Source organism: Takifugu flavidus, chromosome 11, assembly GCF_003711565.1.
Source record: "Takifugu flavidus isolate HTHZ2018 chromosome 11, ASM371156v2, whole genome shotgun sequence".
NCBI classification, from domain to species: domain Eukaryota; kingdom Metazoa; phylum Chordata; class Actinopteri; order Tetraodontiformes; family Tetraodontidae; genus Takifugu; species Takifugu flavidus.
The window spans coordinates 9,572,004-9,588,038 of NC_079530.1; the positions used below are offsets into that span (position 1 = coordinate 9,572,004).

General features: G+C 45.1%; 1 protein-coding gene across 1 annotated transcript; it reads right to left on the minus strand.

The window, feature by feature from the left end:
- Positions 1-413: 413 nt before the first annotated feature.
- On the minus strand, positions 414-9,403 carry nkx1.2la (NK1 transcription factor related 2-like,a). Its single transcript, XM_057048194.1, has 4 exons — positions 8,846-9,403; positions 2,887-6,135; positions 2,581-2,801; positions 414-1,632 (listed from the first exon to the last, which is right to left on the minus strand). The coding sequence occupies exons 2-4, from the start codon at positions 2,904-2,906 to the stop codon at positions 1,028-1,030; spliced, it is 846 nt and encodes a 281-aa protein (XP_056904174.1). The 5' UTR covers positions 2,907-6,135; positions 8,846-9,403; the 3' UTR covers positions 414-1,027.
- Between the last annotated feature and the right edge of the window lie 6,632 nt (positions 9,404-16,035).

The window sequence follows — 16,035 nt, forward strand, 5'->3', positions numbered from 1 at the left end:
CCATTTTTTCCCTCGCTTTCTCGAAAATGCCCAGGCATTGTCAATGCAACATCCATTAATTAATTGTTACGAGAGCATATTATAATTATCCAATTTTCACTAGTTGCTGGAAGTTTTTTTTTGCAAAATGATTTAAACAATACAAAGCTCATGGAGGATCTGTTGATGAAAACGTTGCAGATGCGTATTTGAACCACTTGCATGTGGTGTTCAAGTGTCCTGCGCGCTGCCTCCGCGTGGTTTCAATGGGTACTGCAGCCTCAACAGCCGCCAAAATCTGATCGTAATTATGATTAATGTTTCATCATTATCATGCCTACAACACATTTCCTTCTTAAAATACCTAAATTCAGCTTTGATAGAAAGATCGGAACCTTTCAAATCTCCTTTCAATAAACTTGATGTGCCTCGAATAAAGTTTAAACGCAGTTTATTACTAGGCGCTCTGAAATGAATGATCTATAAACATAGGGCACAGCCGAAGTGCCCAACATATTATAAATCAATAATTTGGATGGGGGAGACCTGCATCTGGCTTCCATTTACACAGTTTTACTTTGTTATTCATGAATCACACAAGAGAATGTTTCACATGTTTTAATTACACCGGTAATGCCCTTTAAATGGCAAAGCTGTGAAAGAGTGTATGAGCCAAAAAAAGAGAGGGGGAAAAAAACAGCTGGCCTTTGAATGGCTGCAATATGCCACACTTACAGTTCGACAGTACAGAGTTAGAGCAATAAAAGTGAATCAGCCGCCACATGCGGAGTTCAGCAGAAAACACCTGCAGCTCTGACACGAATGCAACAGCTGAAGTCACTGTTGGACTCAGCTGGACTCAGATGTTCTTTGGTGATGCTCACGATATAGGCAGTTCACAACATACTGTGACAAGGGCGTTCGGCGTTGATATTAGTGGAGCGGTCTCTATTCACAATGAAAGCCGAGTCATTCGTGACAGGGTTTAACAGTTCGCTTCTTAAAAGTCCCCTGAAAGGTGACCAGACGGTGTCAGTCCGGCAGCTTTCTATAGGTGAGGGTTATAATACGTGGGCTGAACAAAAGCATTGTGCATGAACGGGTGCAGGAGTCCTCCAGTGGATGGAAGTGGAACACTCCCGGTCGTGTGGAAGATCACGTTCGCAGATCGAAAGTCGTGAAAGGTTTGGTGGAAGGTGGCAGGGTTTGTCCCGCAGGCTGGCGGGGTTTGACTGACGCTGACCATTGAATTGGACCCGGGCTGCAGGGTGCTGTCCACACCGGGATTCTGCTTTTTCCATTTGGTCCTCCTGTTCTGGAACCAGATTTTCACCTGCGTCTCGGTCAGACTCAGAGACAGGGCCAGGTTCAGTCTTTCACATACTGACAGGTAACGAGTCGTGCGGAACTTGTTCTCCAAAGCCACCAGTTGCTCGTACGTGAAGGCCGTCCTGGCACGCCGGGGCTTGGCGCAGGCCTGCTCGGAGCGCCGGCGTTTGTGCGGTGCGGGATCGTGCGGGGTGACCTCTGGATCTACACTGTCGTGCGTCCCGGTAAGGAAGGACTCCGCTTCCACCCCCGGCGAGAGGCGCGGCGGGTCAGCATCGAGCGCCTGGTGCCTGAGGATCGGGGAGTGTTCGTCCGCTTCTTCCCCTGGAATAGAAAAGAAAGCTCGCACATAAAGTCTAAATCACACACACAATTTTAACACAGTTTAAACCGATGTTTGAAATTGAACGTGTGATTGTATTGGACCCTTAAAGCGCCTAACCCGGCCGTGGTGCTGAAGGGACAGCGCCTGACAAGATAAAGCCACGTCAGGCAGACCACAGAACCCGTCTGAAATGGGTTGTTCTTTATTATCTGGCTTTTGATTCGGTTCAAACTGCTTTTCTTAAAGGCCTCGTTCTCAGTGTTTGATTAGGATTCGGGAGTCACTGGAGGGGAAAGGAGCACGAATTCAGGGGCAGGACTCGGTCAGTAATCCTTTAATAATTTCTTACCCGCACAGCCTCAAATGTCATGTTGCGGAAAAGAAATCCCGTCCAAATCCACCTCCAGCACCTCAGCCGCGGCGTGCTAATGGAGTTTCATATTTGCAGCTGGGTCGATAAATGTCATCTATTTAAAGGGAAGTTTTAATCGAACGATATTTAGGATCAGACATGGATGGGGTGGGAAGTTTGTACCTGCAAGGTGCAGGAGAGAGATATGCAGGATGCAGTAATGGGATATCGATCAAAGCGCGCAGAGGCATCCTCAATGGGACGATTTAAACAATTATCTCGCCTGCCTGTCCCAGTGCCAATCACACGTCGGAGCTTTGGGAGCGAGCCTTTGTAGCTTCCTTGAAAGGAAACGCTGCCATAAAATGATGGGAAGGTCAGACAAAGATGCGGATTTCAGATTTATTTCTCTGTTTGTTGCAAAAAAGTCTTTTTTATCTTTTAAATTTCTTCAAGTGTGTATTATTTTATTTACACAAAATTCTCGTGGGTTATTTTTTTTAATCTACTGGTTTCTTTGAAATTCGCATTTGTCATAAATAAGCACCCAGAGCGTGAATTTTGCTGAATATTTCAAAAGTGCCTGTTTTCTCACCTGTTTCGCAGCATTCAGCTCTGAAGTCTCCTCCCGCGGCGCTGCTGTCAGAACTCAGAATGTTTTTTTCTTCATTCGGCGCTGGAAACTTCTCTGCGACGATGGAAAGTTCGTTCGGCCGTTTGCTGTTGAATTTCTTAGGATCCAGGATGTCAGTTATGGAGAAAGAAATCTTGTGCGTGGACGTCATCGTCACTCCACTTTCCTTAGGGTCCAGCATCCTTTTTGGAGAGAGAATAAGGAAGCGAAAAAGGAGGATTTGCCGTGCGTAATTACGCGTGTACCGTGGAACGATCCATGGTTTACTTTTTGTCTTCGGGTGTCATTCGGCAGGATCAGCGGTGATGATCCCTCGGAGTTGGGGCTCCCCTGCTCCTGTCTGTCACGGAAATGACCGGAGCGCCCTCTTTAAGGCGCCTGTCCCCGAGTCTCACAACCAGACACGTGACAAAAACTCTATTAGTGTTTCACACGACCACCTAATGGGCTCAAAGCGTTCGTCGATAATCACCCATATCATTAAATTCAATAATCCAGGACCGGGGAGTAAATTGGGCACAGATGGCACTTGATCCATATCAGAGATCGCCCTGACGCTCCAAATTGAAATCTTTTTTTTTTGGAAATCTGTTGGGGGGTCGGCATCCCCTGGGCCACATAAATTTTCTCTCAATCGAAACAAAATAGTTTTAATGTTTGAACTGTCAAATATTAGTGATGATTTTACAGCATCAAGTTGGAAAAATTGGAAATAATTCTTACTGAATGTGGCATGATGCCTGCAAATCAGTAAACGCAGACTGAAAGGATTATGTTAACCGTATATATTAGAAAATGAGACACAATATTTTCTTATTTTTAATTTTTTTGTGTCCTATTAAAACTAACAGCAGTTTTAACTTGCAGTGGAACTGCAGTGATCATTAAATTTGATCCATTAAAAAAAATTTGTGTTTTTACATGGTTTAGGGATCTGGGATGGTGCAGCGACTCGCTGCAGCAAAGCCAAATCACTGGTGCAGAAGGAATATGCTTGACTCTTTTCACACAGGGAGTTCACACTCCCAGTTGGTCAGCTTCCTAATCTCTGCTATTATTAGTCAATATGAAGTGACACGGGGCTGTTTAAAGCTTGATGCCCTGTGATGGCTAAAATGGTGAAACCAGCCCAGGATCGATATTCCCAGCAGGTGTCCAATACAGATAAATGATGATGGCTACAGACTCATTTTTGATACAGGACACTGCGACAGCAGCGATGCTTTGGTGCGCTGTTTGCTTCAGCTACATTTCAGTTATTCTACAATTAGTCTCCAAAAACACATTTTGGCTATATGGGTTCAAAGGGTGATATCATTTCCAGATGGCACGTATTATGCATTATTATTATTTACTACCGGAGCCTGCGAGGTCTATGTTATGTGTACCAGACAGACAGACAGACAGACAGGCAGGCAGGCAGGCAGGCAGGCAGACAGACAGACAGACAGACAGGCAGGCAGGCAGGCAGACAGGCAGGCAGGCAGATGGTGGAGAACCTTTCGTCTGTTTGTAGTTCTGTCTGGTGTTGGTCACATGGGGGATCCAATCAGGTTTACACACTTTTAATACCGCCCTTTACAGCTTCCTGTGTTGCTCAAGCAGTTCAGGGTGATTACTAGGCTGCATGGTGGGTTCATGGGCAGCCAGTTCCAGCCAGCTCGACTGGCATGGTCCACGGTAGTTACATAGTCAAACATTTGTTAAAGCTGCCCCTACAGGGTGTCTGCTTGTCAGCATTTGCATGTGTATGGCGCTTGCACGGCCATTACTGTAACCCCTCCATATGAATGGAGCCCAGTGCACGCTGGAGGTTTACAACTTCCTACGAGAAAGCCCCATGGTCAGACATCTGTTTGTGTGGGTCTGCAGGACAAAAGCAGGAGCCTCGGGGATTAAAAAAGCCTCAGGTAGACTTCAGAGAATGAGAACGACGGCTGATTCAGTTCCCAGTGCGTACACACTACAGCAAAACTTCAGAGAGGAGGTGCCCTCTGTAGGACCCCGCAGGGAGTCCAAGAGACACACTTCCATCCCAGACCCCCCTCCAGGGTCAATAAAGCCATCACTTCATAGGGAGGCTGCCCCCAGTCTGCTTAACATCAGAGAATTTGTCGAACAGCAGCAGCAGCAGCATCATCATGAGCAGCAGTTGTGCTTACAGACTGTCTGAGGGGCCAAAAAGCTCCTCTAAAGGGGCACTTAAACTGAGGCTCAGTGAGTTTCGGCTGGTAGAGCCACCCTGACACATTCTTTAGCTTTGCTATTCTATTTGAAGAAACCATCACGTCCATTTTCTTCCATTTCTGTGTCTCCATCTTTTCCAGTATAATCACAAAGCTCTGCAGCTCATGGCTCAGAGGAATGGAACTGGTCCTGTAACTGGAGGGTTGCCGGTTTAAATCCCAGGACAGGTCATAGGCTGAGATCGGCTCGGTGATCCCCAGTGCTCCCCAGGGGCAGTGGGCAGTGCCACGCTGCCCACTGTCCCTGCGCCTGGCTTGTGTGCAAAGGATGAGTTTAAGGTCAAATATTGTGGTTTCTTCTTCTTCCTTACGAGAAGTTCACCAACATTCAGATTTGCACAAGTGATTCACTGCATGACCCTGCCGTGGGTAATGCTTTCACCCTGACTCGAAATATTATTAGCTAACTCATACCTGAAGCCTTTATAGTTATTTGTGCAATCTGACTAAAAATGCTTTGTCAGAGATTGCAGTGTGATCACACTCACAGAGGAAACATTCCCAACATGTTATTGGCGATAATTAAATACCTGCGAGCCCTCTTTAGTCTTTTACATGCATCTATGGTCAACAGTCTTCAGTGTCTAGAGAGGCTGTCTCCCATCTGCCTGTATGTGGTTTTGCTGCCAACCTTCTTTCAGTGAGACCTCAGTGTTTGTTTGACTCCCCAACAACAAGGTCAGTGGCATTGCCCAGTAATTGTCCTAACGGCCTGCGTACCTGTAGGGTGGAGGCGAGTAATGAGAGTTTTTCATTACGGGCGGGACGGGTGAGTGCGCCTGGCAGATGCTGACAGGCAGCAGATGTGTAAAGTTGGGGGGTGATTTGTAAAGGGGTCAACTGCATCACGGAGGAGATGGAGGGCAATGCCGGGTGGGGGTAGATTGCGTCGAGGGAGATTGTCAGTCATACTAGTGCGCTGCTGTCACCGTAAGGTAAAGGTCAGTTCAAACGCTGTGAGCCAGCAGGCTGCGATCACGTCTGCAAACTTTTTTATGCCAACCCCAGAACTTTGTCAAACATCTTTAACCCTTAGTTGTTTTTCTCCTCCAGTTTTATGCAAAAAATACCTTCCCATGACACTCTAGATCTCATTTTCCTGGGGTTTTTTACCCTCTGAGTCCTCGTAAACACGTCCATTCAGCTGTTTCGACCTGCCTGTCCTTCCCACTCCTGAAGCACAATGGCAGCCACAGGGTGGAAGGAGTCGCGGCGAACCGCTGCAGCCGGGCTGGGGCCCCTGCTCCTCTGGCTCTGTGGTCCCCGGCATCTGCACGGAGCGCACTGTCACTCAACACAAGCATTGATTAGCCATTGTTCTGAGAAGGTCACATCATAATTCATTAGCAATAATTAGTCCCACGGTGCCACCTGCACTCCTTCCCTCATTTGCCCCGTTAAATTACGAGCAAACCATCACGGTTCACGCACGGAACAATGAAGATGTATCCGCAACGTAAAGACGAGAGCTATTAGTTACATTATTTAAATGGACCTGTTTAAACCTGGGGAGCTGTCTTTATGAAGGGCAATTAGGCACTAAGTGTTATTGATAATTCCTGCTAATTACAGTTGAGAAATATAAATAGCGGCTTGGATTAATCATCATTGGTGCAGGTGGGGTAGGTGTGATGGAAGGTAGTGGATTACACCCCAGTTCATCTCCATCTCACGCAGGAGCAGATTGTGTTTGTCCCGTTGTGTCCCCCCTCCCCCCACTACTGTTATCTCTCTTTCCATGTCATTGCCATTTATGGTCCATGAGGGCGATAGAGGGGAATTTAGAACTTTCTAAATAAAAACTGTTGTGTGAGAAAGGAGGAAATAGACTTGAGAGGCATAGGACTGCTGACATCAACAGAAATATTTGTTCACATTTTATTATTAATTCTTTAAATTTAGCATACTCTAATGCAAATCTAAAACTGCCACTTCCAGAAGAAAAGCACAATAATCAAGAGCAAAAACATGTTTTATATAAATTGGTCCCCCCAAAAAACAAACCCAATCATTACTTTTATTTTAGATGTTATGGGAACAAGATCATTATTATTCTAATTCTTTTTTATGGCCTAATACCTGCAGCTGTGCAGCGTTTGCAGAGAACCAGGGCACATTGCAAATGAAATGGTCTCCATTCACCTCCAATTATATGCGAGGTCTTGAAAGGTCACTTTCACTTGACCTTTGAACTTTGTGTCTCAGCCAATGAGGTTGGGGTGAATATATCACGTGACACAATGAGACGCAAACTGTTCCCTCTCATGAAATCCAGAAAAACCTTTATCCCTCACATCCACCCACACACGCAGGGTCTAAACCTGCGCTGCTTAAACCAGCTCACACTTCAGCTGCAGAGTCAGAAGAGTCTAAATACAAATAACAAACGGCTCGTGTCAACTTAGCTGAGCAAACGAACCAACGATGAGGCTGGACCGTGGGAGGTATGTGGACGTGTTGACCCAGCCATCACATTTTATTGCTCTATTCATGACAGATTTGATTTAACTACACTGTGTGTGTGTGTGTGTGTGTGTGTGTGTGTGTGTGTGTGTGTGTGTGTGTATTTCCCCTGAGTCCAGAGATTTTTTCCATTTGGATTTTGAGGGGTCCAGGCTCGTGCTCCTTCCGTACAGATAACCTGATTTAGGCGAGTATCTGATGACCTGGATGCTGCTTTTTACACACATTCTAAGGTGGAATCTGCTTCCTCCAGGCCTGGTTACTAAACTGTAGTACAGTGAAAGAGCTATTCGCCGCCATTCATCTGTTCTGCGTGTGAGTCGTAGCACAAGCTGATGATGTAGCCTAAAAAATGCTTCCTGTCCATCATGTCACACTCTGTGCTGTAGGTTTCCCACTGGCTGTTGGTAATCGCTACAATGAGAACGAGGCCGGTGGAGCTGCTCTAATCAATAAAGTCTTCATCAGCCATTTCCCCTGATGATTCTCCCTCATCTCTCCCTTAATTGTTCATTTTCATCATGCAAGGTCTGTGCTGTGACCGTGTGTGTGTGTGTGTGTGTGTGTGTGTGTGTGTGTGTGTGTGTGTGTGTGTGTGTGTGTGTGTGTGTGTGTGCTGTGGTTCTCGCTCTCAGTGGACTGGGGATAACAGATTGCTAATAGAAATTGGGCTGAAAACAGTGGAGGGGATCTTTGCCTCCTGAATTTACACTGTGACCTCCACAGGAGGAGGAGGATTACAGCTGATCCAGGTTTACGCTTTGCTCTGAGCAGCTTGAACATGATCACTGCTTCAGACAAAGCGCATTTAAATAAGGGATCAGTCTTTTTTCTTTGCTTCATCTTCTTCAGTAAAACAGGTTTTGTTTAATTTCTTGAGCAGATTTCTTTTGGAAAACCGTTTTTTCTGGACTGAATGGACCTCTGGATGTGGTTGATCCACTTTTTCAATGCCTAAAATTGAGCATGAATCTAGAATATGGACAATTTAAATAGTATTTCATTGATACTTGACTTTTTGACTAATCCTTTATACTTTAAACTACTTGCTGTCTCTGCTGCAGCTGGTTTTTAATCCTCTGTCCTCGGGCTGTTTCGGCCCATGACTGCCAAAGAATCGGAAATGATTGGGGTATAATTGCTTTCCTTTAGCGCTTATTGCCCTTCTGTGCTTGTAAAAGCGTGTGGACCCTCTCCTCGCCCCAGTGGGAGGCGCCCGTCCTGCTTGCATGCCTCCGCAGGCATCACTGCCCATGTGAAGCGTCATGACATGGACCATCCCGGGCTCAGACGGCAAAGGAGGAAAAGGTTGTGGGTGATTTTTAAATGAAAATTTATCTAACAAACAGACACGTAAATTCATTTGGATATTTCATGACACACAAACCCACCGCTGAAGCACCCTCAGACCATTAGAGGCTTTAATAGATTTTTACGAGTCAGTGCATATTAAGAGCCCCTCATTAAATACTCAAAATTACCTTTTGTGATTCAATATTTTTCATCTGAAAGCTCACCTTTCGGGGCATGGCCTTGGGTCATTCCATCCACTGAACCGCCATCTCTTCAACCTGATCGATTTTATCACTTCAGTCTTGTCTGTGTCATTAAGAACCTGGAAAAAGTCAAAGCAGAGATACACTGAGGAGTCTGGAGACAGTTGATGCTGCTCAGCTAAGCTTTCATCATGATTTTAGCCTTTTTTGATAACTTTAAACAACACATTTGTATGAAAAGCCAAGTCCTGATTCACCACAGAGCTCCAATAATACTTCCTGATGTGAAGGAACCTGATGTTGAATTAATCTACCAGAGCAGTAAATATACCAGCCTGATGAATATGTCCGGCGTCGTGATTGATGGAGCCTTTAAGGCTGTTGACTTCCACATCCTTACTGGAAAACTCAGATCAGAGTTGTCGAACAACCAGGGCCAACGCATCTCTTCGGTAAACTGCCTTTGGTCGTGCCGTTGTGCGTTTTATCGGCTTATCCCATTACTGAACTCTTCAGCTTTTACGACCAATTTCGTAAATTCCCGGGACAATCTCTGTTGTCTGTGGCGCTGACAGCAAAAGATCCTCCAGAGGGCTGTTGTTTGACGCTCCAGCACGCACGCACGCACGCACGCACGCACGCACGCACGCACACACACACACACACACCTCCCTATCTCATGATGAAGTGATGGAAATGATTCCATCTCAGACATCTGACAGGACTGAATGAGTTTACAGATGATGAGAGTTCAGGTCAGTGTGTATTTACAGCTCAATCACTTAGGAGAGCAGGCCTCTCTATTAGAGCTCTATTTATCTGGATGGTGGACAGGCTGTAATTAAAGGGACAAGCAGGACAACTGATAAAACCTGCAGGACAGAGGGAGCGGTGGAATCACCTGAGTAAACTCTGGTTTATTCCCATTTCTTTTCTACTCTTTTACCACAAAGAAATCCAACAAGACAAATGGGTGTGTGATATCTATATGCTGCATTGTTCACATGTTATAACTTAATTATCATCCTAATATATTGAATCCCTCCTCCAGTGACAATAACACGTTTCTTTATGTTTAACAGGTTTCTTTATAATCAGCCATTTGTGGTATTTTCTCAGTAGAGGGAGCAGTAACCTCAGCCTTAGAGGCTTTCTGAAGGGCAGCCTGTGCTGCGTGTGAACAAAGAAGACATGATACAAAAGTAAGAAGACTTATTAATAACAACAACACACATTCATAACAAGCTCAGTCGCCTCTCGTTTTTATGTACTGCACTTATTTTGCAGTAAATGCGCATTTTGTTTGAGATTTGTTGCATGAAGTTTAACCCTCGACACATATAAAAGTCGAATAGCGCCATCTTCTGGTGTTTTGGAGTAATTCTATTATCCCGAGTGATTTTGGAAGACAAAGAAATTGCATTACAATTATTTCGGCCCCTAGATTTGGACTTTGAATTCTTACTCTTGCATCAGTTAAAGCCGGCATCTCCAAAAAGAGGTAAAAGAGGCGTTATTTTGCATACACGTGCATGTGTGTGAGACCCTGACACACCTGGATGTTCTTTTCCCTTCCTTTTAAAAAAAAATCAAGTATGATCTTTGGAAGAACAGTGAAGTTTTTGTGAAGGAGCTGCTGAAATGATTAGCAGGCTGTCAGAAGACAAGCCCCTGGGGGGGTTATCAAACACAAACGTGCATCGTGCGACTGGTGTTTGTCTAACAGCATCAGTCCAGGTCATTCTGGCCGGTTAAAGATGTTTACACAGTAACACAAAGCTTTAATACAGAAGTCAAAAAGATATTGATCAGCTCCTCAGTGTTGGTGGGGGGTGTCTGTCTCCCCCAACAGCTGCCTCTCAGGGAGAAGAGAGTAGAATAATCTCTGTTGGCCTTATGGGTTTGGATGTGGCCTCTCATATTTCTTGTCCTTCTGTCAGATAAAAATCTCCTGTTTTATAGCGAAGTACAATATAGCACTATTAAATTAGCTGCAAATGCACGCTAAATATATATGTTCTTCCTGAGAATTTCAGTGAAATTTGGTGTTTGTTTTCATTCATGACCAGATAAAAAACTTTGCTTCATTGTGTCAAATGTTCCAGGTGTGTGTGTCCTAACCCAAACCAGCTTCTGCCTCAACTTATGATAAGGCACATTTGACATGGACTGAGGAACATGTGTGCCCCAAGCACCCTTTTCTCTATTCTCCTTCTCTTTATGGTAATACAATAAGACATCTGGGGTTAATGGTTATGTATGAATTATTTATAATATTTCCTGTGCTGATTTTGTGGGAAGATGAAGATCAAGAAAAGTCACCTGGTTCATTGCTCACCTAAATACTCAAATCTGATAATAATGCTTTAAGTTTAAGACATAAATGAACAGTTCCCAATCATTGTAGGAAAGGCGAATGTTTTAGCAAAGAAATGCTATTGGAAGTGAGGCGTCTTAATCTGACTTGTGATTAAAGACAGTTGTAGACCAAAAAAACACCAAGATGAATATCCCAGCAGGCCCACCCCAGTATCTGCCTCACATGTTTCTGCCAAATCCTGAATATATATTAGAAAAAAGAAAATCTTGGCTTGTCGTCTGTGTCTTGCTACACATTCCTTGAAAACCAGCTCTCATTTCATGCGATGTTGTGCCAGCTTTGGGGTCCTAGAGCACTCCGGCAATTACACCGCACAAATGCAACCACATGGCTGGGAACAGGGGAGGGAGGGATGAGAAATGGCAAAAAAAGAACCCTAAAGTGAAAACATCAATGTCTTTTTTTTGTTCCAACCCTGGTAAAGCCCTCCCAATACACACACACACACACACACACACACACACACACACATAGACACACACTCTGTAAACATTGTTTCTAAACAGAGTAAAGAAAGCTCATAAATAGGGAACAACAGGTGTGTCTCTCTCACTTTTCTGAAAGTGTTATTTCGTGCCCACGCAATTGGATCGGATCCCGGCTTAACCCAGTTCTTTCTGTCGTCAGAAGGAAAATGACTCTTTGTCTATGGGGACAAAGACTCAGACAGACGTACAGTTGCGGAGCAGCATTCTGTGACATCGGCCTTTCTGACATCTGTGCAAGCTCGCCTGTTGATGCACTGTTCATCCAGCGTCCGTCACAGTTTATTTTCTTGCACAAGCAGAAAGCGAGAGGTTCCCTCACGGAGTGTTCAGAGCTCTGCTCCATCTTCTGTGGCTCGGCCTGTCCCAAAAAGAGATTTTCAGTTTTATTGCGCGCCAGCTTTTAACTGTATATCAGCTTTGAGCTTGACAGACTTTATTCTCTAAAAGTCTCGGTCGAGTTATTCCAAGGTGGGATCCTTTCTCAGACCATAACTCATCCCTGTGACCCCTCAGACTCCTGCCCCAAACTCTCCATTCTCTCCTCCCAACACCCATTGGCCTGCTGCAGACCTTGAGCCACACACCCCGGGGGCTACACAATGTTAAAAGGCAGACACCCCGCCCCCACACCTCCTCGCCCATGACCCCCCAGGACCACAACAGGAACCGCATTCTTTCCTTTGTGACAGTTCTTTCATCCTTCTCCACTGCGCCAGAAATAACCTGCAAGGAGCATTGTGGGGCAGAAACGGGGCCTTTTGTCAGGCCAGGCCGCAACTAGCTGAAAAAGTAAACACTCCATACAGCTCGGCTCTCTGATTCACTCTGTCTATGCGTGTTTGCCCTTCAGTGCGTACACCAGGGAGTGAGAGGTCACCATGGCAAGGTTTTATGGAAGAACCACGATCCGCTCTCGTTTTGGGTGCGATCAGGGAGCATTCAGTGCAAATTGCTACACACCAGCGGTGCTAGTTTTCAGACAGGGTTGAACGCGAGAGAGGCTTCGATCTTTGAGGTTTCAGGACAATAAAGGCCGAGCCTGTCGTTTAAAAAGACAGGTATACGCATGGTTTTATTTGTTGATCCAAAGGCAGCTGCAGCCAGGCGGAGCGTGACAGGAACTGACAAGACAAGACAGTACGAGGTGTGGCGTGTTTATCTTTCAGTTGGGCTTCCTTCATTGCACAAACACTTCCTGCATTATGGTCTGTTGGAATGATTATAGGAAACCAACGTCACCCTGTTCATGTGCTTCGTATTCATGTCAATGCAAATATGGACGGAGACATTTGAAGCAGTCATAGTACCTGCTGGAACACCTTTGCCCCCAGGCAGGAAGATATATATGTCAGTTACCGGTAAATGTGACGCTATTCACAAAATTAGTAGTCAAGCTCCTGGTTAGTGGTTTTGTCCACAGAAAAGGTCCTCAGCAAACAATAAATGTGTCATTAACACGTCATTACTGTTTGTAGGGCAGACTTTCCTTGCATCCTGTCCTCAAACAAAAGTACTGTTTTATGTGTTTTGAGTATTTTTGTCTGACTGCCTTTAAACATCAGAGTGAAAATGCAGATGGCAAGAAAAGAAAAACACCACCAGGGTGGAACACAGGGTCATCACATCTGCACTGGAGGCAGCGCGGCAGTACAGTGCTTACCTTAAAGCAACAAGGCTTTAATTCCAGGACAGGGGCCATTCTTTGTGGGGTTTGTATGTTTTCCCACTGCAGGCATGAGGTTTCTCGACATACTCCAGTTTCCTACAATTGTCCAAAACATGTATATTTGGTTGGCTGAAGACTCTGGACTCTAGAATGTTGAACAGGTCACAGACTCGTGACCTGAGTGGTGGGTGGGTGGGTGGGTGGATGGATGGATGGATGGATGGATGGATGGATGGATGGATGGATGGATGGATGTATGGATGGATGGATGGATGGATGGATGGATGGATGGATCTAAGCTGACTTTCTTCTGAATAATATAGATTGCCAGAAAAGTCAACCAGTAAAAAAGTTGAAGAGTAGAAGAGTTTTGTTTTTCCTTTCCTGAAATCCATCATGATTTCTTGGGAACTTATTAAGTGAATCAGAGGCAGTCTGTTATTCTAAATTTGTTGCTCATGATAGATTACCATCCTAATTTGATTCCACTAAAATGAGAGGAATCCACTTTTGCATGTGTTAAGCTGAACCTTGCATGCGTATATTTTCAACAGACCTCCGTGCGCACAGTGATGCTGTCATGCACGTAGCTATGTAGTGGAAAGTCCAGGGGGTGCGGGGGAGGCAGACGGCCTGACAGATGGAGGGCAGAAACCCTACACCCCTCTGAATGGGATGAGGAGTAGCAAGGTGGTCTGAAATGCTTAAAGCTGGAAAAATGGCTGATCAATACGGACTCAAGCAGATGATTTTCAACCTCCAGACAGAATAAAACCAGCTCTCTGCAAAGAAACCTCATCTCTGGACTTTCTAAGAGATGCATCTTCAATCGATCCCTCTTTCATTAACTTCCATTATCAAGTGGACGCGTGTAGAAACAGAAGGAAAGACAAAAATCATTATTCCAAGTGCTGGATCACACAGAAGCTGAATGAATGAAAATTTAAAAATGCAATAAAAGGCCTTTTGTTATTATTTAAATGGAAATCTTGCAAAATGTTTTTTTGAAAAACTCAACACTTGGCACTGATTTCCTATTCTGTTATTAGTCATTTCAGTTAACTTCCTGATTGTTTGCTTCCCTCCAAGACCGAGGTTACCAACATCATAAAAATGTTGCCTGACCCATTCACCATAAGGTTTAAATGTCACCATGTGTGTTTATATTGCCTGAACTGTTTCTAATTAGCCAGGGAAGAAGAAGCTGCATGTGAAGCAACTGTTCCAATGACTCACTGCCTTCCAACATGGGATTCAAGCATGAGAAGATTTGATTCACATCCTGAACATGAAATCTTGTAAATAAAAGGAAGCACTCAGTAATTATTTAGCTACGGCTAAATTAAAGATATGAAGATATGGTAAAAACAGATCAGCTGTGTTAATACGTCGATCTTTCCGCACAGCAATGTTGAAACTTCGGTTCTCGCATCTTCACTGAGTCACAGCGGTTTGCTTTAGTTATTGTGGCGAAGCAGAGGAAGGCCAGATGACACAGATCTGAACGCATTCTGTGGCTGGATTTGGCAGCTGGAAATGCCAGCGTGCATTCCTCAATGAAGATAAAATGCCGAGAAGAAAATCCCAAAAAGGAGAAACTTCTTTAGATCTTCAGTGCTGAAAACAACTTCATGGAGGCTAAAATGGGCAAATTTTTTTGCCATTCTTGAGAGGAGACTGGAAGAATCCAAATCTGAAGATGTCACTCCACAGAGGTCAAGAGGGGAGGCTGAGAGCACAAAGTCCTCTTTGATGCCAAACAGATATTTTTGTCTTTGCATCAGTTTGATGGCCAGCCAGCTCCCCTCTGGCTTAAATCGTTAGCAGAAAGAGATTTTCAGACTTAATGTGGTTTTCCTCTGCCCGTCCCTGAAGTGAAAACAAAATAAACGGCTATCGAGGCACCTCTGAAATGTAGCCTTCGGACCCTCTGGGAGGTCTCAGCCCTGAGGTTTGGAACCGGCGCATCATTTAATCCTCAGAGAAGAAGCAGCTTTGTTCGCAGCTGTCGTCCGACAATTTTATATTGAAGTGTGTTAAGAGTTTGTCACAGGACTCACAGAGGCTCCTCTGTGAGCTGTGTGTGTGTCTGCGAGCCATGTTTGTGTTGCCTGTGAGTGTGTGCTTTTGTCCGGCAGTGATACCAGTAAATGAGCTGGTGACTTGTATCTCACACAGCGTGCCAAGATATTTTTGCTCACCGGCCGTTTCCTACCTCCTCCTCCTCCTCCAGTTTTTTTCCCTCCTCTAGTCTGTCCATGTTTTCCTCTTTCTCGTCTCTGTTTGTTTACATTCGCAGTAGATGGAAATCACAGACGGAGCGAGATGCAGCCAGGAACAAAGCTGTTCTCTCCCTTTCTTCAGCGTTCCCTTCTTTTCTCCCCCCTCCATGCGGAACAAACAGGCGAGCGGGCATGTTTGGGGCTTCCGAACTGCTGTCCGTGCCGGGGGTCCCTGGAGAGTAACCCCACCATAATAGCCGGGTGGAGTGGGTTGGCTGAGGCAGGGGAGAGAAAAGGAGTAGCATGCTATGGGGCTTTCCAAACTGACCCCATAGATGGCCTTTGAGGACGCCATTGTGCTGGGTTTACCCAGATTTACTCCATCTCACAAACCATCCAGCATGTGACGAAGGCTGAAAAATCCATTGCAGTTCTTTTCAACACCAAAGTCTGCT

Coding starts and splice junctions, on each gene's coding strand:
- nkx1.2la (XM_057048194.1), bottom strand. CDS start 2,906: ATGACACCCGAAGACAAAAA. Junction 2,802..2,886: donor ATGACACCCGAAGACAAAAA/GTAAACCATGGA, acceptor CTCTCCAAAAAG/GATGCTGGACCCTAAGGAAA. Junction 1,633..2,580: donor AGCTGAATGCTGCGAAACAG/GTGAGAAAACAG, acceptor TTTCTATTCCAG/GGGAAGAAGCGGACGAACAC.